Source organism: Bidens hawaiensis, unplaced genomic scaffold, assembly GCF_021521415.1.
Source record: "Bidens hawaiensis isolate Kalapana, Puna unplaced genomic scaffold, B.hawaiensis_p1.1 tig00003781_1, whole genome shotgun sequence".
NCBI classification, from domain to species: domain Eukaryota; kingdom Viridiplantae; phylum Streptophyta; class Magnoliopsida; order Asterales; family Asteraceae; genus Bidens; species Bidens hawaiensis.
In genome coordinates, this window is record NW_027491218.1 from 1,888,555 (window position 1) to 1,916,183 (window position 27,629).

At 41.1% G+C, this 27,629-nt stretch overlaps 2 protein-coding genes and 1 non-coding gene across 3 annotated transcripts; 1 reads left to right on the forward strand and 2 right to left on the reverse strand.

Moving 5' to 3' along the window:
* Window positions 1–1,823: 1,823 nt before the first annotated feature.
* Window positions 1,824–1,909, reverse strand: TRNAY-GUA (transfer RNA tyrosine (anticodon GUA)). The gene is given in 2 exon segments: window positions 1,824–1,859; window positions 1,873–1,909. It is a non-coding gene; the product is annotated as a tRNA-Tyr (tRNA).
* Window positions 1,910–17,326: 15,417 nt separating this feature from the next.
* On the forward strand, window positions 17,327–22,729 carry LOC143624476 (beta-glucuronosyltransferase GlcAT14A-like). Its single transcript, XM_077095119.1, has 5 exons — window positions 17,327–17,655; window positions 18,402–18,655; window positions 20,841–20,916; window positions 21,006–21,121; window positions 22,041–22,729. Exons 1-5 carry the CDS (start codon window positions 17,417–17,419, stop codon window positions 22,553–22,555), a joined length of 1,200 nt encoding a protein of 399 aa, XP_076951234.1. The 5' UTR covers window positions 17,327–17,416; the 3' UTR covers window positions 22,556–22,729.
* A 1,006-nt stretch (window positions 22,730–23,735) lies between these two features.
* On the reverse strand, window positions 23,736–25,075 carry LOC143624477 (uncharacterized). Its single transcript, XM_077095120.1, has one exon. It carries the CDS (start codon window positions 24,883–24,885, stop codon window positions 23,800–23,802), a length of 1,086 nt encoding a protein of 361 aa, XP_076951235.1. The 5' UTR covers window positions 24,886–25,075; the 3' UTR covers window positions 23,736–23,799.
* Window positions 25,076–27,629: the final 2,554 nt, after the last annotated feature.

Consider the following 27,629-nt stretch of genomic DNA (forward strand, 5'->3'; position numbering starts at 1 on the left):
CCGGAAGTAGTGCCGGAAAACGGATTTTCGGGCCGGAGACTGGCGGCGGAGTGGCGGTGGGGGAGCGGCCGAGGGTGGCGGTGGAGGTGCCGGAGTTTAGGTTTAGGGTGGCGGTTTGTCGGTCGAGGAAGCCGTCGTTGGACACGATTACCGAGGAGCCAATTTCTTTAAGGTGAGTAGTTTAGGAGCAGAGAGTAGATTATTCTTTTGACGTAGTTTAGGAGTTGAAAGTAGATGGGTATGTAAAAGAAAAAAGTTTAGATTTTATATATACAAATTAGAAAAGATTTAAGATAAGTTATACATTGTTATATACATATATATTTGTTTGTAACTTTGTTTCTATTTTATTTTTAGAAAAGTGATATTTAAATGATATGTAAGTTTTGTGTAGTGAGTAGAGGTTGGACAAATACACCGGTTAGTTGAACTGACCTGAAAATTGAATTGAAATTGAGTCGATTTGAAACTGATTGTATAGAAACCGGTTTGAAGCTGATTGAAACCGTTGTTTTGAAACCGGTTTTTACTTTTATCCATCAAAACCGGTTAACCATGCAGAAACCGGCCAAAACCACGCAGAAACCGATCAAAACCTGAATCGAAACCGATAAAAACCCGAACCGAAATTAGTCATAAACCGACTTTGGCTTTTATCAACCAAACCGGTTTTGAGTTTTAAACCGGTTTGTGCGCCTCTAATGATGAATAAATAAAGAGTGATAAATCTTAAGTTAGTTGTTTAGTTATTTTATATAAACCATATTTTATCAGCATAACACTATATGACCCACTAACACGGATCTCTAAACATAACCTGTAAAATTTGTATGAACGAATCTAACGTTTAGTGAACTGTTTAACAAATAGTTCGTTTATTCAATAAATAAACTAATATAAAGTTTTAATCATTTAAATAACCAAATAAACAAGAACGTGTGTCTTGTTCGTTCGTTTACGTTCATTTATGTTCGATTATTTACTTGTGTTTATGTGTGCTCATTTAAGTTTGTTAAATTCCTTTACATATTCACTTAAATTTGTTTTTCAATTTCTTTGTTTATATTCATTCATTTAGATTTGCTAAAAATATTAATGACGAATATTAACTAACAGAACATATACATTTTTAATGAACGAACTTATACAAGAAAATCCGTCCGTTTAAGCGTTCATTTTCATTTGTTTGTTCAATTACATTAACGAATGAACAAGAACAAGCCTAGTTCATGTTCCTTTGATTCGTTTACAAGCTACGGAGATGCAAAAACAATATTTGTGAAAATGTTTTTAAATGGTACTTCCAAACATTCTTCAGAGGGTATCTAAATTGTTGGTATGATGTTAACTTCTTATTTGAGACTTGTATAAATGAACACATAAAAACAACTAGTCATTTAATTGAAACACAAAGTGATAAAACTCGATTAGGATCAAAATCTTAACTCTACTAAACTGAACTCGAGCTCTCTCATTGAGTGACCCTAACCATATTAAATTACTTGTACGTCATTTCTGTATATAGTCTCGTACGAGCCGAAGGTACCTCACTCGTCGGTTTGTGTAAATTCCAACATGAAAACTAATTTCTTATTTACTTCCCTTGTATATTAGTAGATTGGTAATGCGTTATTAGAGATCGTTGTATATCCTACTGACCCTAAATATCAACCTATTGCCTACTTTATAGGTCTCGGTCATGAAGCCATCGGCATTTTAGATTACTGTTAATGTTAAGAGTGTTGTTAACTCATTATCTTAAACTTTGGTTTAAATAAAAAAATAACAAATCATTAAAATTTAAATAAAAATTTAAAATAAAATCCGACCTGCCGGATTCGAACCAGCGACCTAAGGATAACTATGAACTCACTACAGACCTCCTCTCTACCAACTGAGCTAAAGTCGGATGATGGTTTTTGATAACCTCAAGTTTATAAATATGTTATTTAATCACCGTTGCAGTCCATTAGAATAATTGATGTTTTACATTATTTTTTGTTTGTGGTTTGTATTAATTTATTAAAAAAAATATGGCTAGACCATTGGAATATACGTGATAGGTTATCCAACACACGTGATTGGCTTGCTGAAAGAAATCAAAACGATAGGTTATCTTTGGATAAAGAATAAATCTAAAAAGATTGGGTTATCATGAGAGAATTGATGCAGGTTTCGAATATAATTTATGCATTTTCTCATTTATTTCATAAGTGGTACACCAATTTTATAAGTGTTTGGGTCTTGTTTTTTTGACGGATGGTTTTGGTGGTTTTCTAACCCCTTGCTAGATTTTTTAATAAAATATTTTTTGTTAGATCATTAAAAATATAAAGGTATGCATACCAAATAAATACTAAATAGTTTAGGGTCACATAAATCTAAATTATGTTTATGAAGAGGTATGTACCCGCCTCAACACCGAGCGAGGCGGGTCAACCCACAAGATATAGACAAGAGTTTTGAAATCAAGACATTATGAGGGCACAAAGCCAAAACCTATGCGCATGACGCATATAACATATGCTCACGCATATCACATATGCTCATGCATCATATGCCCAGGCACCACAGATGCTCAGGCATCACATATGCTCACGCATCACATATGCTCATGCATCATATGCCTAGGCACCACAGATGCTCAGGCATCACAGATGCTCAGGCATCACATATGCTCACGCATCACACATATGCGCGTGGCGCATCAGCGCGTGGCGCATATCACATGCTCGTGCATATCACATCTGCGCATGAAACATCTGCGCGTGAGAATAAAGAGAAGACCTCGCGCATCCTCAGGATTGGCGCATATCACACATGCACATAATCAACCTCGTCCTTATCCAAATCAGGATTAGGGCAACCTTGATTGTGCACGTCAGACAACCTTCCAGAAGGTATCTTTTTAAGGAATAAGAATATGCTGATGTTGACAGCTGCCAATGAAAGGTGGACAACTCAGCAAAAACCATGTGCTACCACGTGATTATAACCAATGAAAAAGCACCAGGTGTCCCCAAGGACACGTGGCGCAAAGCAACTGGAAGTGGCCAACAAAACCCTAATTGGGTCTGAGCCCAATCAGTGGAAACCCCTAGCACTATAAATACCACATCAACTCCACAAGGAAATGACACTCAATCATTCAGTAACAGACAGTCACATCTGATAACATCCAATTACAGAGTATTCAGCTATTAAGCAATACACTCCAAATTCCTTACTCTCACATATTATTATCTTCTCCCACAAATACTTATTCTACCGGAGGGTTACCCCAAAGAGGACCCCTCTGTCCCTTTCTGAGGGGTAAGTTTACGGTGCTGTTCATTTTGTAGGTGGAAGAACCCAGATCCATCAAATCCAAGAGAACCATCGGTGAAATAGCATAATCTCACCCGAGGAAAGTAGATCGTCTACCAGTGAGTCGATCCACGTTTCTTCATTGGCGCCATCCACTGTTACAACGGCAACAAGATCTCATCAGATCTCTATAAAAAACCAATTTTCACCATGGTTTCTAGCGTTCGTAACGTTGATCAAGTTCTGGAGGATATTGAACGTGAGGATGTTAATGAGGGACAACAGTTTCTGAGGGCGCCGCGTGATTCTACGCGCGCCACCAGTAACCGTCCTTTCCTCACAACTCCTCATTGCCAGACTGAAACTCCTCCAGACGATCTTACGTTACAAAATCTTGCCGGCGCGAAACAAAAAGGACCAATGGGTCCAGAAGATGAAACTAATGACCCCAAAGAATGGCTCATAAACGAGCAACGACGTCTAATGGACAAGTACAATGAGATGGTCAAACACAAAAAGACAGCCGACTTAACACAAAGGCTAGGGTTTGACAAGCAAAACGTCCATGGAACAAAAAGGGCGCGCGCGCCGGAAGATGGTCATTCCGTTCACACTGCACACACTGAGTTTAGTGATGAATAAGTGCACAGCATGAGGAAGACGCGAGATACTCACGCAGGAGGCTCACAGCCCCGCGCGCACGTGAACATGGCGCCTGGAGCCAGAGCCGATCTGGATCTGCACGCGCCATACAGCCCACCAGTAAGAGGGCAAGTGGATGTAACCACACCATACAGGCCAGCCATCTTGGTGAAACATTCAAAGTTCACTGAGCGCATCGCGAAGGCCCCCATCCAGCATAAGACCAAGATGCCAAGTGGTTTGGGTAAATATGACGGCACAACAGATCCAGACGATTTCTTACAAGGGTTTTACAACACTGGAAACCTAGAAAGCTGGACGATGCCAACATGGTGTCACATGTTTGCTCGCTGCCTCACGGGCGCGGCGCGTGTCTGGTTTGAAAGCTTGCCTACTGGGCAAATCGATGGGTTCGAGGAACTATTGGAAAAGTTCCAAGCTCACTTCGTACAACAGCGCAGACACACGCGCGACCCTGATGACATCATGCACTGCGTGCGCAGGAATGATGAAACGATTGAAGACTACATCACTCGTTTCAATCAGGAGTCTCTGGCAATCGGAGGTATCACTGAGCAACTATTGCGCGTGGCCTTTATACAAGGCGCGCGCAGTGATCAACTCCGCCGAGCTCTTGTGAGCAGAGATGGCATGCCAACCACTTGGGCCAAACTAATGGAAGCATCGCGAGTCTTCGCGAGAAATGAAAAACAAATTGCCCAAGATAGGGCAAGAGAAAGAGCGCATCAAGCTGAGTCACCGCGCAAAAACGAAAAAAGGGGCAAACAGAACTCTGTATGGTCCAGGTTGCAACCAACCAATTTTTCTTCCGCAGAAAAGCAGCCGCAACCAAGCTCACCCCAGCCCCACAAAGACGTTCGTAATCGCGGGGAGGGTGACAAGAGGGAAGGCGGCAGAGATCCTAACAGACCTCTGCCAAGAATATGGACTCCCCTCACTAAAACGCCTTCACAGGTGTTAAGCACTGAGAATGTCCAATTCAAAAGCCCCAAGCCACTACACTACAAGGGACCATCAGACAGTGGCAAGTACTGTGAATTTCACAAGTCCACAGGGCACAACACTGATGCATGCCACCACTTGAAGGATGCAATTGAAAAGGACGTGAAATCAGGCAAGCTGGCTCACCTGGTGAAAAACTCAAGACCAGAAAATGAACAATCAGGAGCCTCAGCCAATAAAAAGTACAAAAGAATCTGTGTAGCCGAGGGAGGAAGGCAAGGGCAAACATCAAGAAAGAGAAGCGCGCAAATCCAAGGAGATTGGCGCGAGCAACAAGTAATCTTCCCAAGAATCAGGGGAGGCCCTTCTGTTAGCAGTCCTCTTGTCATCACTACACACATTGCTCATTACGAAGTGTCAAAAGTCCTGGTGGACACTGGCAGCGAATCGGACATCATGTATGAGCAATGTTTCAGAAAACTGGATCCGGCAGACCAAGCAAGGCTTGAAATTGTGAATGCACCAATCTCTGGTGTTTCAAATGAAATCATTCATCCCCTAGGTCAAATACAATTTGAGCTAACTATGGGGGATGAGAAACACAAGCGAGCCGAAGTTGTTAACTTCTTGGTCTTGCCCACCACTTCTTGCCACAATATGATCTTGGGCAGGGGAACGATTGCCCAATTCAACGCAATACCGTCGCCAGCGCACGGCGCGTTGGGGTTCCCAACACCAACAGGTGTAACTTTTGTATACAGAGATCATTTGTGTGCAGTGACAAGTACTCCGCGGGAAGGGAGAATGAAACTTCCAATGGCAGACAACGCGCCAGAGGAATGGATTCTCAACCCGAAATTCCCGGAGCAAAAAATCACAATTGGCGCTACGATATCAGACGACACGAGGTTGAGAATGAAAAGGTTGCTCACAGCATATATGTCGGTCTTCGCGTGGCAGCACTCTGATATGACTGGGGTTCCACGAGACCTGGCACAACATTCTCTCAACACCTTCAAGTCTGTAGAGCCAATTGCTCAAAAGAAGAGAGTCATGGGGGATGAGAAGGCGAGGGCCATGAATGAGCAAGTTGAGGATCTATTGCGCGCAAACATCATCCGCCCGTTACGATACCAGACATGGGTAGCCAATCCTGTGATGGTAAAGAAAAGTAACGGGTCGTGGAGGATGTGCATTGACTTCAAAGACCTCAACAAAGCATGCCCAAAAGATTGTTACCCCCTCCCAAACATCGACGCAAAGGTGGACTCCGTGGCGCCATTCAAACTCAAATGTTTCCTGGATGCCTACAAGGGCTATCACCAGATTCAAATGGCACCACAAGACGATGACAAGACCGCATTTAGAACCGACAAGGGTGTTTTTTGCTACACAAAAATGCCCTTTGGTTTGAAAAATGCGGGAGCCACCTACCAAAGACTTATGGATGCTGTTTTCAGCGAGCAAATTGGAAGAAACCTAGAAGTCTATGTGGATGATTTGGTAATCAAAAGTAGGGAGGAAAAGCAAATGCTCAAAGACATCGAAGAAACCCTTGGGCGCCTAAAGGAAGTTAACATGAAGCTCAATCCTAGCAAATGCACTTTCGGCGTACTAGAGGGAAAATTTTTAGGTGTAATGGTCACCAAGGATGGTTTCAAGGTGAACCCTGAGAAGGTGGAGGCCATCCTTGACATGCCCTCGCCATCCACCATGAAAGAGGTCCAGAAGCTGAATGGTAGATTGGTTTCAATCAACAGGTTCCTAGCGAACCATGCAAGCAAATCTACCCCATTTGTCAACACATTGAGGAATTGCTTAAAGAAAAGCCAATTCAAATGGACTCCTGAGGCCGAGCAAGCTTTCAGGGAGATAAAAGAATGTTTGATAAATCTGCCCGCGCTCACAGCTCCACTTCCTGGTGAAACTTTGACATTGTACCTATCAGCAGGAGAGCGCGCCATCGGCGCAGTATTATTGGTGGATCGCAAGGGAATCCAAACGCCAATATACTATGTGAGTCGGGTGCTGACAGATCCTGAGACGCGCTACTCCATCATGGAAAAGTTAGTTTTGTCGCTAACACACGCGTCGCGCAAGCTGCATAGATATTTCAATGGTCATCCCATTGAAGTTCTGACTGGTTACAACATCCAGCAAGTCTTGCGGCGCCCCGCGCTCTCGGGAAGGCTGACAAAATGGGCCCTGGAATTAGGTGAACACACGATCGCCTATAAGCCCCGTCCAGCAATAAAGGGGCAAGTTTTAGCTGATTTCATCGCGGAAATTCCAAAAGGAAAAATTGAAGAGGCTCAGCGCGAGGTAGACCCTCCGCGAGCCAATGATGAAGAAAATGTTTGGAGATTGTTCACTGACGGAGCTTCAAACAACAAAGGGTCCGGCGCAGGCCTAAAACTGGTGGATCCAGAGAATCATGAATATACTTACGCCATCAGGTTGGACTTCAAAAGCACCAACAATGAAGCTGAGTATGAAGCCCTGCTGGCTGGCCTGCGCATCGCGCAAAAATTCGGAGTTAAAAAGTTAGAGGCCCATGTTGATTCATACTTGGTAGCAGCACAGGTCAATGGCCTTTATGATGCCAAGGAGAACACCATGCCTCTATATCTAGAGCAGGCGAAAAAGCTCATCGAGCAATTTGACTGCTTCAGAATCATTCATATTCCGCGCAGTGAAAACAAATCTGCAGACGCGCTGAGTAAGATGGCATCAACAAGTTTCGATCACTTTGGCAAAGATGTCAGGGTAGAAGTAATGAGCAACCCGTCGGTGGTAGCGAAGTCTGTCCTTGTAACTCATACAACCCCTTCATCATGGATAACTCCAATAATGGAATTCTTAAAGGAGGGGAAGGTACCTGACGATCGCGCACAGGCGAGGAAGATAAGACACAAGTCGCAGAGCTATGAACTCCTTGATGGCACATTATATCGACGCTCTTATCTTGGGCCGCTCATGAAATGCCTAGATGCTGAAGAAGCAAGCTATGTGATCAGAGAGATACACGAAGGAATCTGTGGAATACACGCTGGCCCGTGCATGGTGGTTGCCAAGGCAATGAGCGCCGGTTACTATTGGCCAGGCATGTACTTGGACGCTCTGAAAGAGATCCAAAAATGCAAAGCATGTCAGAGCTATGCGCCAAACACCATGCGACCAAAGAACAACTTGATTCCGGTGACCTCCGCATGGCCTTTCCACAAATGGGCAATCGATATTGTGGGTCCCCTACCGCAAGCGCAAGGGCGAGTAAAATTTTTGGTAGTGGCAGTAGACTATTTCACAAAATGGGTTGAAGCCAAGCCACTAGCAAAAATCACAGCCGAAGCGATGAAGCAGTTTATCTGGAGCCACATCATATGCCGTTTTGGCTTGCCCATGGAAATTGTGAGCGATAATGGCAAGCAATTCACTGACAAGAAGATATCCAGCTGGCTCAAGGAATTGCGCATCAACCAAATCTTCACTTCCGTATACCACCCTCAGGGGAATGGCCAAGTGGAGCGCGCGAACCAAAGCTTGCTGAATGGACTGAAGAAAAGATTAGAGGGAGAATCCCATTCTTGGGTCGAAGAGCTACCTAATGTCCTGTGGGCACACAGGACATTAAGCAAAACCAGCAATGGCGAATCCCCGTTCAGCCTAACCTATGGAACAGAGGCAATGATTCCAGCAGAAATTGGATACCCATCCCATAGAGTGCTCATGATGAGCAAGATTGATAATGAGCGCGAAAGAAGGTTGGATCTCAACTTACTTGAAGGGCGCAGAGAGGCGGCTATCATCAGTGAAGCCAAATACAAGAAAAAACTGGAAAAATATTACAACCAGCGCGTGAAAGAATGCCACTTCAAGAAAAATGATTTTGTCCTTCGAAACAATGAAGCTAGCCGCGCGATACCCCCGGGAAAAATGTCCCCCAATTGGGAGGGACCTTATCAAGTCTTGGAAGAATTGGGAAAAGGCGCATACGCCTTAAAAGATTTGAATGGAAAGAAGATCCCGCGCGCATGGAACGCAGCACAGCTTAGAAAGTGTTTCATGTAAAAAATGTCAAGTTTGTAATCAAGGCTTTTTAAGCCATTATGAATAATGATACACGCTATCTTCTCTTAATGTGGATTCTATTACCTTTTGCATACATGTTTCACACTTCCCTTTATTAATTTTGAGCAATATGACAACATTGTATTGACATCAAAACAAAATAAAACGAAGTAAAACATACATGCGCAAACGCGTTAACGAGTCTTAACTTTAAAACGTCAGGGCCTTAGCCCAAAATTATGAGCCTTAGCTCAGGGCCTTAGCCCAATAATGTGAGCCTTAGCTCAAATAACTCACAACATCCATCCTACATGCTGCGCAACCTGACCATAAAAATACCTAAACACAACTAAGGCAAAGCAAATGCCAAAACATAGTTGTTAAGGTCTCAGGTCGAGGTCGCGCATAAAATTGTAATGGATATCTGAGTAACACATTGACACGTAAAGGCTAAAAAAAACTCATAATTCCATAATGCGCGATAACGTCGCGCAAAAGAGGAATAATGAAAACGCCAAGACACGTGTCAACATAATCAAGATATGGCAAAATCACTTACAATATGACAAGGATTAAGTATAATAATTTCCTTACAACCTTGTTCTTATTTCAACGTGCAAGCATATCTTATATTCAACAAGCAAGCATTCAATATAAAGAGATGAATGGGGAATGTGCAAGATGCGAAGAAGGGAAAAACAACATTTCATTCCAAAGCATTGAAATTTACAAGTTTACAAGATGAGATACAAACTACAAATAAAAATAAAAAACATGAAGGGCTTCTCAAGTCTCCACGTTGACATCAGCCTCTTCATCATCCTCATCACCGCCCTCAGCATCTGGCGCAGCCTGCTCCTCGTCATCTCCAAACTGACCATAGTCAAGTTGTTCATCTTGAATGGAGTCTTCTATCACAGTAGTGTCAGGAGCGGATCCTTTGGCCACGCCAGAGCCGCTTGCAGGAGCAGTATTCCCCGCGCAATCATCGCCGCCACCAGCCCCTTCGCACTCGTCAAGTAATTTCTTTAGCGCGCCGAGGTCAGGCTGGTCAGCAAGCGCGGATATCTGCAAATCATAAGCAAAAATATGAGTACAAAAATACTTGGAAAATAAATCAAAGTAATCTCATTAAAGTTAAAGTACCTGCCCAAGGATGGGAATGGGAGTATTCAAATACTTCTCCCCCATCGCGGCCATGTCCGCGCAGGCAACGTCGCTCTGATAAGGGTATTCGGATGGGTTCTTCTTCAGCATCCCATATTCATAGCCATCCTTAAACCCTTCAGCTCGACCCACCAAGCGCGCGGCAGCGTTGCAATCCATCACAAGGGCCTAGAACTCGTCTGAGTATTTCATCGCATAAGCGCAACGAGTCATGCCCTGTGAGACTAGCCATTGGCGATCCTGCGCAAGAGAAGAAACAGTCGTCTCGAGGGCAGGAATCTGAGAGTTTAACAACTCAACAGTTTCCTTAGTCTGTTTTAGCTCCTCTTTGTCGGACGCTGCTGCCGCCAAGGCTTCTTCCTTTTCCGCCCGCGCAGAATCAAGTGCTTCCTGGCTAGACGCTGCCATCGCCAAGGCTTCATCCTTCTCGGCCTGCGCGGCCGCCAGCTCCTTCTTCAGGCGCGCAACCTCGCTCTCCAGTGATGATTTTTCAGTTATAGACTGGACAAGAGCTTGGTCACGCGCCGCCGCCTCCAGCTCCAAGTCGCGCGCCCTGCGCGCGTACTTGGCCGCGTCCGCCTCCGCCGCCTGTAGCTTCTCCCGCGCAGCCTGAAGCTCATGCCCGCGCTTCACGAAGGCGCTGTTCGCACTTGCTCTGTTCTCACTGAGCTCTGCTTGGAGCTTCTCAGCTCTCTCTCGAGCATCAGAAAGATGCCAAGCAGACACCTTAGCCTCTTGCTTGGCTTCCGCAAGAGCATCACGTACCTTTACGTAATCATAGCGAAGCTCTTGGGAGGCAGCAAAGAAGGCCGACCCAGCAAACAGATGATCGTTTAGCAAGTCATCGCGAGCGCGGTCCTCCTGGAACCTCCTTTCAGCTGGAGGCACAGCATGAGCCCAGAATTCCGCACACACACCCATGGACTGAAATGTGTTGTCTTCAGTAATATTCCATCTCGGGCGGTAAATGTGATCGGCTTCCTGCAAAAACAAAGTAATTACCTAAGTCATCAAAACACTAAGATGGAAGTCCGCGCAGGGGAGCAAAAAAGAACCTATACCTGCGGGGATGAAGCAGAAAAGTCAGCGCCAGCCCCACGAGAAGGCTCCGCCGCGAAGCCTCGTGGCGCTGCAGGACGGGCGCGACCGCAGTCGGAGTCTTCAACTTCGAACTCCTCATCCTCCTCGGAAACAGGCCTTTTCTCCTGCGACCTAGAGCCAAAATCGGTCTCGCGAGGAGGACTGTGCGCAGGAGGAGGTGAAGGAGGTCTCGACGCCGCCAGGTCGGCGCGCAAAACGGCCTCCTACTCCTTAGTAATCCCAATGAGGGGAGATTCAGCACTAGCAGGAGCAGGAGCAGAATCAGCGGCGCTGGCACCGGCGCCAGGAGTGCCGCCAGCAGCTTGAACGCCAGCAATGACTCCTATGAGAAAATCAACAAAAAGAAATGTTCATGACTTGATCTAAAAGAAATAAGTCAGAAAATAAAAGCGCAACACATACCTTGGCGCAACTCCGTTCGCGAGGCAAACATCGCCATGAAGTCCATTCTACCCTTTTTTGAGGGTAAAACGGGGGACTTCGAAGGGACCTCCGGCGCAGCCTCGGCATCTTGTGGCGCTTGAGGTTGATCCACCAAGGTCGCCGGCTCTACACACATTTGAGTGAGCAAAGATTCGTTAGTAATTCTATCAGAATCGCGCTCATTGAATCATAAAAGATAGGCAAAGGATAAGCAAAGTATACCTGTCGAAGGCGCAGAACCGCTTCCCTTTTCCGCCGCGCGAAGGGAGGAGGTAGCGCCACCATACCTCAAGTGGACAGGAGGTCTGCCCACTTTTTGAGGCAGGGAAGACAAGGGAAACTTGGAGGGAAACTCCTGGGTTTTCTCAAATCCCCCCGCCTGAGTAGGAGGATCCTGAACAACAGGGGCAACATCTTTCTTCTGTCTCTTACTGGCCCCTGCGCCAGTTTTCCCCTTAGCTTTACGCTTTAGTTGGGGCGCCTCCTCCTCCTCCTCCTCCTCTTCCGCGAGCTCCAGCTCGTAGTTTTCGAGCGCGTCTACAATACACGCAACAGAAGTGTTAGCAAAATTTGGTATTATAAAGGAAAATGCATAACTACAAAGGCTTACCAGGCGCATCGCTGTCAAAGACAAATCCCAGATCAACAGGGATGAACATGTCATCAAAGCGATCGGGGAAGCCAACCTCCCCAGCGCCCAGCGCGACGGAGCCACCCTCCATATGCTCATCATAGGCGGCATGGACATACTCCTTGCTGACTGCACAAAACAAATCAAATGATATCAGCAAAAAGATAAGTATTCGCGCAGAAGTAATGCGATGAGATTAACTTACACAATCCGTCAACTTGGATAACGGGCTCAGTCGCGCTGTCCGCCCACCGCCTGTTCATACCAACCCCCACCAGCGCCTCCTCACAAATGCTTTTGGCGGGGGATGGTTCAGCGGTCAACTTATTTACCCAGGCGCCAGTTGGGTTCTTGAGGACACCCACATCCGCAGGCGCAGAAGAGATCGCGCGCATGGTCATACGGATGGGGATCGCACCAGCCCTTATATAGAAAAATCTCTCAGACCAGTCATGAAGGCTCTTGAATGAAACAGTGCAGCACTTCACCTTCTGACTGCGAGGAATGAAGGAGAACCAAGAATCTTGGATCTTGGGCTTACAAAAAAATTGAAAGCGACGAGGGGTGGGCTCCTCGCGCTGGGATTTGCACATGAACTCAAAGTGAGTCATGCGCACAAGTCCAAACGGATGGACTTGGGATATATGAATCCCATAAAACTTAAGCACCGCACCCACAAACCTTGTCATCGGGAGACGAAGGTTGCAGTGGGTGAAAAAATGGCAATACAGGGATATATAGCCGGTGGGCGGGTCAGCCGCCGTTTGCCCGGCCGCCGGCAACATGCAGCCATACTCAGGGAGAAAACCCTGAGTATCGATAAGGCTGTCAAGATCGGCCTGCCTCAGTTTGCAGGGGATCTCATCCCACTTCTTCGCTGTTTTGGTCCTCCCTACCTCCTCCTCCGAGGCCTCAGCAGTCTTCTTCCCCTTGCCGGTCTTCTTCAAAGTTGACATTACTAGCGATTTAACACGGCGAATGTTGGGGGAGATTGTGTTGTCTGAACTATCAGACATACAACTGTAAAAACGAACGGAGGAAGCCTCTAAAAGAACAGAGATCTGGAAGCAGAAGACGGTAATCGGAAAAGAATGAAAGACAGGAAAGCTTTGAATAAACAAGGAAGATGAAGAATAAAAACTCTTAAGGGGCTGGCTTTTATAGGCACAGGAGAGAGAAAAAGTGGTACTGATCGGACTCCACGCACCACCACTCGCAGGTGTAAGCCAACGCGAGTGCAACACGTGTCCCATGCACTGTGTGAGGGGACACGAAAAGAAACGATACAGCTGCCACCAGAGTTCACGCGCCACCACTCGCAGGTACGGACCAACGCGAGCGCGACATGTGTTCCTGACACTATGTGAGGGGACATGAGAGGCAACTGTAGCACCTCGAGCACACGAAAGGTCTGACACGTCTCCATCACGTACATAGACGATTCGTTTTCAACCAAAAGGATAGAATTTCGCGCAATGATGAGTAATAAGAAGAAAAAGACAAAACCCTATTAAAAGAGCAAACTATTAAAGTCTAATATATATCTTACCTCGCTCGCGCGAGACAAGACACACATTAGACTGGGGGGGCTTGAAGAGGTATGTACCCGCCTCAACACCGAGCGAGGCGGGTCAACCCACAAGATATAGACAAGAGTCTTGAAATCAAGACATTATGAGGGCACAAAGCCAAAACCTATGCGCATGGCGCATATAACATATGCTCACGCATATCACATATGCTCATGCATCATATGCCCAGGCACCACAGATGCTCAGGCATCACATATGCTCACGCATCACATATGCTCATGCATCACATGCTCAGACATCATATGCCCAGGCACCACAGATGCTCAGGCATCACATATGCTCACGCATCACATATGCTCACGCATCACATATGCTCACGCATATCACATATGCGCGTGGCGCATCAGCGCGTGGCGCATATCACATGCTCGTGCATATCACATCTGCGCATGAAACATCTGCGCGTGAGAATAAAGAGAAGACCTCGCGCATCCTCAGGATTGGCGCATATCACACATGCACATAATCAACCTCGTCCTTATCCAAATCAGGATTAGGGCAACCTTGATTGTGCACGTCAGACAACCTTCCAGAAGGTATCTTTTTAAGGAATAAGAATATGCTGATGTTGACAGCTGCCAATGAAAGGTCGACAACTCAGCAAAAACCATGTGCTACCACGTGATTATAACCAATGAAAAAGCACCAGGTGTCCCCAAGGACACGTGGCGCAAAGCAACTGGAAGTGGCCAACAAAACCCTAATTGGGTCTGAGCCCAATCAGTGGAAACCCTAGCACTATAAATACCACATCAACTCCACAAGGAAATGACACTCAATCATTCAGTAACAGACAGTCACATCTGATAACATCCAATTACAGAGTATTCAGCTATTAAGCAATATACTCCAAATTCCTTACTCTCACATATTATTATCTTCTCTCACAAATACTTATTCTCACACCGGAGGGTTACCCCAAAGAGGACCCCTCTGTCCCTTTCTGAGGGGTAAGTTTACGGTGCTGTTCATTTTGTAGGTGGAAGAACCCAGATCCATCAAATCCAAGAGAACCATCGGTGAAATAGCATAATCTCACCCGAGGAAAGTAGATCGTCTACCAGTGAGTCGATCCACGTTTCTTCAGTTTAATAAGATTTAAAAATTACCATAGAATGGTTTAGGTTGATCTTAATCTTGATGGAGAGACATTGGATGCTATGAAATTCAATGGGACCAATGAGAACTATTTATATAGAAAGTTTTGTGTGCTCAATCGGATTGAAACGTGTAACGCAAGTAGTTGTATGATCAACCGGGTGGAAAAGGAGCACACGTGTAGTCGATCGTGTGAACAATCAAATTTTAGGGATTTGAGGGGTAAAGATGTGATAAGTGAAGTTATGATGATTTTATTACCGAGATCGTATTATACATTGATATGCCAACCATAAACCGATGCTTGGCAAATACGTGGGTAGTGAAGAGGAGCGTTGCGTATTATGGCAAAATATCTTTTTACATTTCACTTCACTTTACATATGCATATTGCATTTTTATTTTGAATTATTATTTATCTTATATGGTTGGTATTTACTATCATGAAAGAGGCACACCATAAAGGTCAAAATATATTCACATTCATTGTGTGATAGCTACACCTTAAATTCTTCATATTTATTGAGTGATGGCTTTAACCTTTTTGAATATAGGTGGTATATAATTATTATTATTTTTTGAACAACCAACAAAACCAATATATTAAAACAACTAACAAGATGTTAAAACCGTCAATTACAAAGTCTACTACAACAACAAAAAATACAAGCAGGGGATAAAAGAACATTACACACCCAACTTAAGCGAAAATTAACATTTAATTTTTATTACTAAACTTCCGGTTACAATTTGTATATTGTAAAACTAACAAGCGATTAAAATAACAACCTTAATAAAAAAAATACTCTCATTGCAATATAAATAGATAACTCTAATATAATAATACAGAAAAATTAGTTACGATAAAGATATAATATGTTTTTTTATCAAAGATGATCGATGTTTACAGAGAGAGTATCCAATTTTTAATTTACTTCTTTTTGTTTTATTTGATGTTTGTCACCGTAAATACATAACGTCTTTCTTTGATATAGTTATGAATAAGATATTTAACGCTGTTACCTAGATATTCTTACGTGATTATCTTCTCAATCTTATTTTCAAATTCGCGCTTTCATCACAGATTTTACACCATTAACCTTTCACAATTGTTTGTTATGCCCACGATCTGTAGCAGTGTGTCGAGATTTTCTCATTCCTTCACTTATGTTAAAACTTGCTTCTCACAAACTAGAAACTGGTAGCTTGAATGCTCAACTTTAAGTGTTCATCATAATACTGAAAGCTTTCCCCATCGATACTTTCTTAATGTCAGAGTTGATACAAGATGAAAGGGAAAGACAATAAGAAATATTCAAGATAAAGACTAGAAGAAGAGTCTTTTTTTAGACGAATTCTCACTTAAACTGATAGTGAGAACCCAATCTCCAGAAGCTAATTGGCAAGGTCGAGAATAAGATCACAACTTACCAGCCACAAGACGATTTAAATCCGTTTTCCAAATACGCTAACTCTTAGTTAAACAACCTCGTCTCCTTCCATTACTCAATCAAACCTTTTCACAAGATCTCTAACGCCAATAAAGGAGACCGAGAAGGAAAATGCCAAATCAAAACCAACCTGTAAATCTGGTTCGTGTGGGCCGAGTCTAGTGCTTCATACATAACAAGACAATTATAATAATTTTGTCCACGCAAATTACCACGACATCAATTCTTTAAACAACCAACGGACTTCCGGATATGCCAACAACTAAAACTAACTTAACAAAAACGATTTCTTAAGAATAAGATCACAGCCTACCCACCACAGAGTGATTCAAATCTCATTTCCACATGCGCCAACTCTTACTTAAACAACCTCGTTTCCTTCCATTACTCAATCAAACCTTTTCACAAGATCTGGAACGCCAATAAAGTATGTAGGGAAGGAGAATGCCAAATCGAAAGCAACCCGTAAATCCGGTTCCCATGAACCGGTTCTAGTTCTTCATACCTTACCAAACAATTTTAATAAAACCGTCCAAGCTAATTAACACATCATCAACGCTATCAACAACTACACTAACAGCTAAAACTATTCCTTGATCATACTACCAAGTGTTACTTACTAACTTACTATTATCAAAATTACCCCTTTTGGAACATTTCAACACAAGTTTTATATAATAATAATAATAATAATAATAAACTCATAGTACACTAGAACAATTGTCTTTCTACTTCTTCATATTTTTAAATTTTTAAATTTACTTTTTTAATATTAAATTTCAATCTTATATTAAAAAATATTAAAAACCCCCAACACAATCAACAAACCCAGATCAGATCCATATAACTTATTCTTCCCCAAATAATTTCAATTCATTTCAAAACCCTAACCCTAACTCACACAAATCTATCAAATTCATCTTCTAAACTCAAATCCAATGCTCAAATCACTCAAACCCACTATTTGATTCTCAATGGCAGCTGATAAGAAGTGGCTATTCACACTCTTCTTTGCCGCATTCATATCTCTAATAATCTTTATATCATCAATTGGAGGCTTTAGTTCTTCGTACAACTTCACTACGCCGCCTTCCGCCGCCGTCCGCCGCGGCCGTGGGTACCCGCCGGCGTTTGCGTATTATATCTCCGGCAGCCGTGGTGACGTGGATAGGGTTTTTCGGTTGATGCTTGCGGTTTATCATCCCAGAAACAGGTTTATTTATTTATTTATTTATTTTTTAATTTTAACCAGTAGAAAACCTAGTGTTAATAAAACCCATTAAAACCCACAAATTAGTTTTTCTGTTATTGTATTTAATTATTTAATTTCACATATTACACCTTAGAAATTAGAATACTACAATTTGCTAAGGATCCAAGAAATAGGTTTTTTATTTATTTATTTTAAGTAGCAAAGTTAAGTTTTAATAAAACCCATTAAAACCCAGAAATTAGTTTTTCTGTTATTTTGTTTAATTACATAATATCACATATTACGCCTTGAATATTTCATTTTTGCTAAGGATCTAAGAAACAGGTTTTTTTTTATTATTTTTTTATTTTAAGTAGCAAAATTAAGTTTAAATAAAAACCCATTAAAACCCACAAATTATTTTTCTGTTATTTTGTTTAATTATTTAATATCACATATTACACCTTAAATGTTTTAATTTTGCTAAGGATCCAAGAAACAGGTTTTATATTATTATTTTTTATTTTAAGTAGCTAAATTAAGTTTAAATAAAATTAAATAAAAACCCATTAAAACCCACAAATTGTTTTTCTGTTATTTTGTTTAATTATTTAATATCACATATTACACCTTGAATACTTCAATTTGCTAAGGATCCAAGAAACATGTTTTTTTTTTTAAAAAAAAAAAATTAAAATTTTTTAAGTAGCAAAATTAAGTTTTAATAAAAACTCTAAAAAACCCACAAATTACTTTTTTTGAAACAGGTATTTGTTGCATATAGGGACCGAGGGAACAGATGACGAACGAAGGAGGTTGAGTGCGTTGGTGAAGTCGGTGCCGGCGGTTAGGGCGTTTGGGAATGTGGATGTGATTGGGAAGCCTGACGCGACGACGTATATGGGAGCAAGTAATATCGCGGCGATTTTGCGGGCAGCTGCGGTTTTGTTGAAGGTTGATGGTGATTGGGACTGGTTTATTACTCTTAGTGCAATGGATTATCCTCTACTGACACAGGATGGTATAATTTACTCTCATTTCTATTATTGTTGTTCAATAAAATGATAGTTAGGGTTTAGTTAGCTTTGAAGATGTTATTATCCGGTTAGGATTATAATTGTTTAAGATGCAATGTGCACTTTGAAGTTTGAGCGTGCGTGCACATCGAAATGACACGTTGATGATATGAATTGGTTCTTGAGATTCGTTGTAATTAATAGGCTAGATCTGTGTAGTTAATGTCTTCCAAGTGCACGTGCACTTAGCTTTTATGTGTGGCTAGGTGACGCTTAGGTGCTTCAAACGTAGGCTAGCGGTTTTTTTTTCTAGGCGTGACGGAAGCACGCACAGACCGCACACCTTAAATAATTGTATTGATATTCTTTTTTGGGCTTTCTTTTTCTGATTGGGCGTCGTTTCTTTTTTTTTCGGTCGGGCTTCGAAGTGTTTTATTCTATCCATAGCTGTCAAACGCGCATAGCATAAACATACCGTTTTTGAGGGTTTGGACATGTTTTAGGCTAGTTTAGACTTTAGACTAGTTCCAGGCCATTTTTGGAAGTTCCAGACCTATTTGCCCGGAAATCGGAATTTGCGAAATTTTGTTCGATTCTGAACAGAATCTTGCTTGATGGCTGCCCGAGCGCCTGGATGGCAGCAAAGTGTTTTTTCTATGCCTTGCTTCGCCTGAGGTCAGGGCTTTTGACAATATGGATTCTATCTGCGTTTGTTGTATGTAATTATGAATTTTTACCTTTAATATTAGGTTTTGGAGTCGCATGATGTTTCTAAGGGGGTGTTTGTTTTTTCTTCAAACATCTTCAAGGGAGCTAATGTCTGCACGCGCGCAGACATTACCCTTGAAGACTGTTTGTTTTTTTTCTTAAAACAGATCTTAAGTTATCTTCTTTCATCTTAAAAGAAAAGCAAAGAAATCTTGCTTAAAACATCTTCGCAAAAAAATCATACTCTTATCCCTTTGAAGCCACCCTCTCATCCACTCCTCCCACCACCGTCCGCCACCACCACCCACCGTACGCCACCACCACCATCCCCCACTGCCACCGTCCACCACCATCCACCGCCACTACCAGCATCCACCACCACTATCCATCGTCCGCCACCACCACCACCACCACCATCCATCACAGCCACCACCAATCACCACCGTCCACCACCCACCACAACCGTTCATCACAACCACCACCCACTGTCGGACGCCATCACCGTCAACTACCACCGTCCACCACCCACCAAAACCGTCCATTACCACCTCCCACTGTCCACCACCACCATCCATCGCCACTACCCACCGTCCGCCGCCACAATTTTATTATTATATTTTCTATGTAACTTGAATAAATGACTTCTATCTTGTGAGATAAGTTTGACAGTTATGCAGACAGTATCAGCTTATAAAAACAAACAGTCTTATATTTTCAGCTTGCAGATCTTCAGACCACATCTTCAGTACAGACATGAAAACAGATGAAATCAGCTTGCAGACAGTTTATGTCTGCAAAAACAAACAGCACCTAAGTCTGTTATGTATGTATACTTATTATTGCACTTTCTTTTGTCTCGGGCGAGCGCATTGTGCTATGAGTGCACCTTGCGAGTTGCGACTTTGATAACCTAGGGCTAGAGATGATTTTTTAACAACAAAGTTACTTAGCTGTATATAAAAATTTTAAGATACCTAAGTTCCAAATTTATTGGTATTGTTTGACCTTGATCGCGCCACTACACTAGTCTCTTAGGCACCTAACCGCTACTATTAACGAAAATAATGGTCAAAGTAATATAATAGCTTACATTCTAGAGGTAAGCTTCTCTCTGAATGATGTTCAAGTAAATGCACTATGAACACACTCAAATTAATCGTGCTAAATAATGGCATAACGCCTAGTCATTTACTTTTGTTACCATCTACGAAAATATTTGTTTATATTAAGCTACATAATTTCCTTATATTGTACTTTCCCTGATACACAGTAAAGCGTACACATGCACACATACCTATTGCCTAGTTATGTGCATTAACATCCACACATATGTACATACGCATACGAGTTGAAGACATGTAACTTTAAAAAACTAACAGATGTATAAATATACTTTGATATCATAAAGATTTTTATTCATTTATTTTTTATAAATTTACATTTAATCTCACATGTGGTTTATGTTTGTATATTCTAAATCAGACCTGTCGCATGCGTTCTCCTCCATTAGTAGAGATTCAAATTTCATCGATCATTCCAGTGATCTTGGATGGAAAGAGTAAGCATACATTCGTTAGACTCCATACTTTTATTTTTCTTATTTTATCTAAATTTAATCACTTGAACTGATTTTATATCTTTATTCAGGGGTCAAAGAATTCTGCCAATTGTAATTGACCCGGGTCTCTACTTAGCAAGGCGAACCCAAATCTTCCGGGCCACCGAAAAACGAGCATTGCCTAATGCTTTCAAAGTTTTCACAGGCAAAGTTCTCTTGCTTTTTAATTTAATTATGAATGGGCTTATTCGGTTTTGTTTTATCTCTTAACGGGCCAAACTAGTCAAATTAAGAACTTTGACCAAAATGAAACAGTCAGACGGGTCGGATGACTCAAAAGTGGCTGAACGTGTATTGCTAATGCGTCAAACACCCTAAATTCCCCTTACTATAAACCTAAATTATTTTTTTATTTAATATTATTTGTAGACTTGTAGTCATATCTGACTCAATGGACTAAAAGTGTTACCAAAGTCATTTATTTGACCCGAACCGATTGACCCTCATTTTGGGTTTTGTTTTATCCTCAAAATGAAACGGGTCAAATGGGTGAAACCGGTCCAAAATTGTCTAAAGTGTATTTTTAATGCATAAATGATAAAAGCCTTCAAGTTATTTGATCTGAAAAACAATTTATTAGTGAAATAATATAATTTTTAAATCATACTTGACACTCTTTTAACACTTTTTCTGGTTAAATAATAATAATAATAGTAGTAGTAGTAGTAGTAATAAATATTATCAGTCTATTATTATTAATAAATATTATTATTATTATTATTAACAATAATAATATTTACTACTAATAATAATAAAGTGAAGAATCATTTCATTCCCTTATTCATTCCATTGCCCCATACCAAACAGATCCTTAGTGAAACGAGTCAAACCGGTCAACCGATCAAAAGTTGACCAAAATGTATTTATAATGCACAAGACTCTTATTTCGTTATATTAACAAATTAGATTATCATTGAAATAATATAATTTCTTAATCATATTTGAAGCAACAGACGTAATTTACGTCTCGGTCAACCCGAGCAGGCATTTAGGACCAAAAATGACTTTTTTACCCTGACCCAGTTTGACCCTTTGACTGACGGACCCGTTTTTGTCATTTCCAGGATCTCCATGGGTTATTTTGAGCCGTTCGTTTCTCGAGTACTGCATTATCGCGTGGGATAATCTCCCTCGAACCCTTTTAATGTACGTTAACAACGTGGTTTTAGCTCAAGAAGTCTACTTCCATACCGTCATTTGCAACACACCTGCGTTCAAAAACACAACCGTTAACGCGGACCTACGGTACATGGTCTGGGACAACCCTCCCAAGATGGAGCCGCTTTTCCTCAACAAGTCAAACTACGACAAAATGGTCGAAAGTGGCGCTGCTTTCGCAAGACAGTTTGCCAAGAACGACCCCGTGTTGGACATGATCGATAGCAAGATCTTGAAACGTAGTGGTAACCGGCCCGGTATGGGCGCGTGGTGCACCGCCAGACGGGGGTGGTTCGTGGACCCGTGCTCGCAGTGGGACGATGTTAATGTTTTGAGACCCGGGGATCAAGTGAAGAAGTTTGAAGAGGGTTTGAAGAGTGTTGTAGATGATTCTGTGTTGGAATCAAATCAATGCATATGAATGATATGAGATAATGAGTTGAATATGAAGATGCTTTTGTTTGGTTTTATTATAAAGATTATTGTTGATTGGGGTGGTTGTTTTGGGTTTGTTTTCTCAAGTTTTGTTGTAAAGTGGTGAAGGTGAATCAAAGTAAAAGAAACATGTTTATGTATGTTGTAAAGCCCTTCTATCTTTTTTATTTTTAGGGGTTGTTTTTCTTATAATTGATTAATGTTTGAACTTAGGAAAGGAAATATGAGTGAAAAAATAAATCTTTTTATATTTATATAAAAAAATATATTAAATGATAGAAGAAAACATAACAACTTGTTAATAGAGGAGCTCATATCGGGTTTTTTCTAATACCTAGTTTCGGGTATTGGTCATACCTAGATTGAGGGTCTGGTTATTAGCTTGAAAATAAATAACCAGTGTTATAAGTTACTGGTGGGGTATGGAACCGTGTTTCCTATACCCGGGTATGTTGATAGCTTATTTCGGGTATAAAAACAAATCCTTATTTCCGGGGTTCTTTGTGTACATGTTGGGTTTTTTTTAAGGGGTTGCTCAACATTTTTTTTTGTTCTGAACCCATTTTTTTTTTGCCATAAAAACTTCAAAATTAATATGGTAAATATAGATAAATAAAATAAAAGTGCATTGTTGTTTCTGGGTATTCGAGAATCGAGTATCGGTCACACTTGGGTTGGGTTCGGGTCCGGTTATTGGCTTGAAAAACGGTACCTGGTGTCACAAGTTACTTACGGGCAGTATATGGAATCGAGTACCCTATACCCGGGTATGTTGACACCTTATTTTCAAGTATAGAGGAAACCCTATTTGAAATAGGCTATTTCCTAATATTATTCGGGTATATATCAGGATTTTTAAGGGGTTGAACATTTTTTTTTTTGTTTCGAGTCTATATCTTTGCCTAATAACTTCAAAATCAACATGATAATATAAATAAATAACATATCATGTAAAGTAAAAATATTACAAATATATAAAATTCAAAATAATACTTAGATTTATATATTGGGTATCAAAAATCCAGGTTTCGGATATGACCCGGAAACGGTTTTCGGGTATAAATGAAGTCCGATTCCAGGTACATGTTTTTGGGTCGGGTCGGGTCCAGGTTTTGGTTTTTTGTGCATCACTATATAGCTTGTATTCAACACACCAAAGCATGCTAAATAACATTTTTAACATTAATCTATAAATCTTTCAAACAAAATGAACTAAAATGAATCAACCACTTAACCAACCACCAAAAGTGTTTTCAATTTCTCAACCCTATGACTCAACACCATCACAACATCCTCTTTACCTTCACTAACAAGACAATGTTTCACCTTATTAAACATATGCATAGGAGGCCTAATACCCATATCCAACATCTCTCCAAAATATTCACAAGCAAGTTCCAACCTCTTCGCCCGACACAATGCGTTAATCAAAGTCGCAAACATATGCATCCCGGGCAATACCCCTTTACCCTTCATCTCCCCCCACACCCTCGTCGCATCATCCACTTTACCGTCGTTACAAAACATCCGCACCATGATTTCGTAAGTACTCACACTCGGTTCACATGTGAACTCGTCTTTCATTCGTGTGAAAACAATACACGCGTCTTTCGTTCTCCCCGCTTTAATTAAATGATGAAGAATAATATCGAAAGTCCTCGAATTGGGACCCACCCCATAACTTTTCATCTCGTAAACTACGTTAAACGCGTCATCCATCCGCATTGCCCAACAGTACGACCCGACAACAGCGTTATAAGTTGGAGCTTCGATACCAGTCCCAGAACACTTAGACAACTCGAAAAACTTTAAAGCCTCGGGTAACCTGTTCTCCGAACCTAACCCGTTAATCAACGTACAATAAATATGCGCAGTCAGGTTTATCTTCTTCCGTTTCATCTCGTCGAACTTTTTAACCGCGTCGTCGAACTTCTTCGCTTTACAATACGCGTTTATCAGTATAGCGTAAACCACGACATCCGGCTCAAACCCATTCGCTTTCATCTCGCGATAAACCTCATCCAACTTCAAAAGATTCATTTCCTGACCCCACCCTTCCAAAAGTATCGAAAACGTCTTCAAATCTGGTTTAAACCGTCTCTTAGACATTTTATCAAACACCTGGTGCGCAACGTCAACCCGTCTCGCCTTACACAATGTATCCAAAAACCGATTGAAATCACACACGCCCACATCAAACCCGAACCTCTCCATCCTCTCGAACGCTTCCACGGCCTCTTTCACCCGTTTCGCCCTCGCGTAGCGTCTTACGATCAATGCGAATGTGGTTTTATCCAATACGCCTTTCGCCTTCATTTCGTTGACAATTGTCCATACAATCTTGAACTGTTTGATCTTACCGAGGGATTCGATTAAGGCGTTGTAGGTGTCGGGTGTGTGGGTAAACCCGGGCTGTGTTTCGGCCCATCGGAAGAACGAAAGAGCGAAAACGCCTGCGTTGGATAGGTCTTTTAAGACCTGGGTAACTAGGGTTTGGGTGAGTTGAATTTGGGGTTGATTGGAGTTTAATAAAGACTCTAGCTTTGAAGGATCTTGATGGGTTGTGATTAGTTTGCAGAGTGTGTTTGATTGTGTAATGATTTGGGGGTTAATTGGGTTTAGGGTTTCTAGGGTTTTAGTGCAGAAGTTTGAATTTGAGTTAATTAATAAACAAATTGATGATGAAGATAATAATAATGGTTTTGTTGATGAATGTTTGAGGATTTGAGAGAACAACATGTCTGAAGGAAGAAGAGTGTGTAACTATAAGTAGACTATTAGTTATTTAAGGCGCAAAATATTTTTCGCCATCGGTTTAAAAACTTTTATCGGTTTTTAAAGACGGTTCTGGGATTATGACAACGTATCGTGGAGCGGTTGAGTGAGGTTTTTTACTAAAATCGAACCAAAATCCAAACTTTCAGTTTTATGACTTTTTAAGCCATTAGGTTTCGATTTTTTCGATTTTCAGTTTTGAATGCGGTTTTTTTGGTTTTGCTAATCGACCAAAAACTTTTTTGGGGAAAAAAAAAACATAAACCAATATATTGAAATTGGACATGTTTTTACTTTATTTAAACTATTGATTAATAGAATATTGAATATTTAGACTAAATATTGATAGATATATTTAAAATCAAAATCTAGTACTATTAGTTATTAATTATATGTAGAAACCAAAAATATTATAGTTATTTCAATTTTTGGTTATTTTGGTTCGGTTCGATTCGGTTTTTTTGGTTCTTTACAATATGCAAAACCGAACCAAAACCATAATTCGGTTTTGCTAAAGTTCAAAACCGAACCGCCGGTTTCTAATTCAGTTTGGCTTTTTCGGTTTCATGCACACCCCTAATTAAATGTATTTTAGTCCATAAAGTAAAGGGTTCATAACTACACATATATCTAGAGTCTGGGCTTTAGTTATCAAGGTTGAGCCGCTCTGTGAGTCTATTGGGCTCTTATTATTCATATAGCTAGGGGAGCAAACGAGCTCAACTTGTTTCGATTTACAAGAGCTCATCTCGAGCTCAAGCTCAGACTTGCCTCGTTTATTACATTATTTAATTATTTATATACGTTTTTAATTACATTTATATATTTTGGAAAAGAGCTTAAGCTCGTATAGTACCTTAAACGAGCTAAAGCTTGGCTCGAGCTCGACTGTACAAAGTAAAATTAGTACATAAAGTATCCAAAATAGGAAAAAACATAAAAATACGCAAGGCTCAAGCTCAGATGTGATATCTAAACGAGCTTTGTGTGAAGCTCGATCTCGAAAAATCTTGGCTCGATTTAAGTTTTTTATGAATCCGAGCTTACGTAGCTCACGGACAGCTCGACTCGTTTGCTATATATTGAATATATTTACAAAACAATGAAATATTACTTAAGAATCTAGCTCAAACAAGTCGGGCTCGAGCTTAAACAAGACAACTTGGCTCCGCTAATATACACACGTAACCAAATGTCAAAAAACGAACCGAACCGAACTAAACACCGGGTAAGAGCCAAATAGGCGGTGGTATATAAACGCCCACTCAACAAATATCTATTATTATTATATTGAATTGAATCAAAACCCTAAGTTGACAAAACCCTAAATATAAAATCCAAACGCAGCTGCTCTCATATCATCGTCTTCGTTCCACATCAAGATCAAGGTATGCACACACCTGTTATCTACTGGTTCAATTCATTCTGTACTATATTCGTCTCAATTAGCCGTTTGATTCATTATAGATTCTATTATTATTATTATTGATTTGAATTAGGCGTTTGATTGATTATAGATTCTATTATTATTATTATTATATTTGAAATTTGATTGATTAGAGGTTATGTTATTGTTGCGTTGTGAGATTATGTACAGTTTTAAATGTTATTAAATGCTTTGAGAAAAACGTTGTACGAGCCTAAGCTTGGCCGAGCTCGGCTGTGTAGTGTGAAATTGTTCACATATAATTAAAAATACACTAGGCTCGATGAGCGTAGACTGTCTTCCAAACAAGCTCAAGCTCAATGACTAAACGAGCTTCAGTTGAGGTTAAGGCTTGTTTCGAGCTTTTTATCGATCTGATCTTGACTGGGCTCGAGCTTGGCTCATTTTGATTTATAGGAGCTTTAGTTCAGCTCCTGAGCTGTTTTTTGCTCGAGCTTGGCCTCATCTTGTTAGTTATTTAATAATTTATATACATTTTTATTCATTTTTATATATTTTGTAAAAATCCTTGAATGAGCCAAAGCTAAGCTGTGTGAAAGTGTTGAAACTTAACACTAGGCTCAGCGAGCCTGAACGACCTTCCCATACAAAGCTTGAGCTCAGGCTTGATTACTAAATAAGCTTTATTTGTGGCTCGTGCTGGATTAGGCTCGGCTCATTTCGATTTTTTATTGATCCGATTTTGTGTAGCTCGCCAGCAGCTTGCTCATTGCACCCCTATTTTTAACCATTTTGGATCAGTCATTATATTAGAAAGTTGTATTGTGTTTTTGTTTTTGTTCTTTAAATGCATTATTATTTGAATAATGCATATGTTTTTTGTGTTTGACAGGGTACT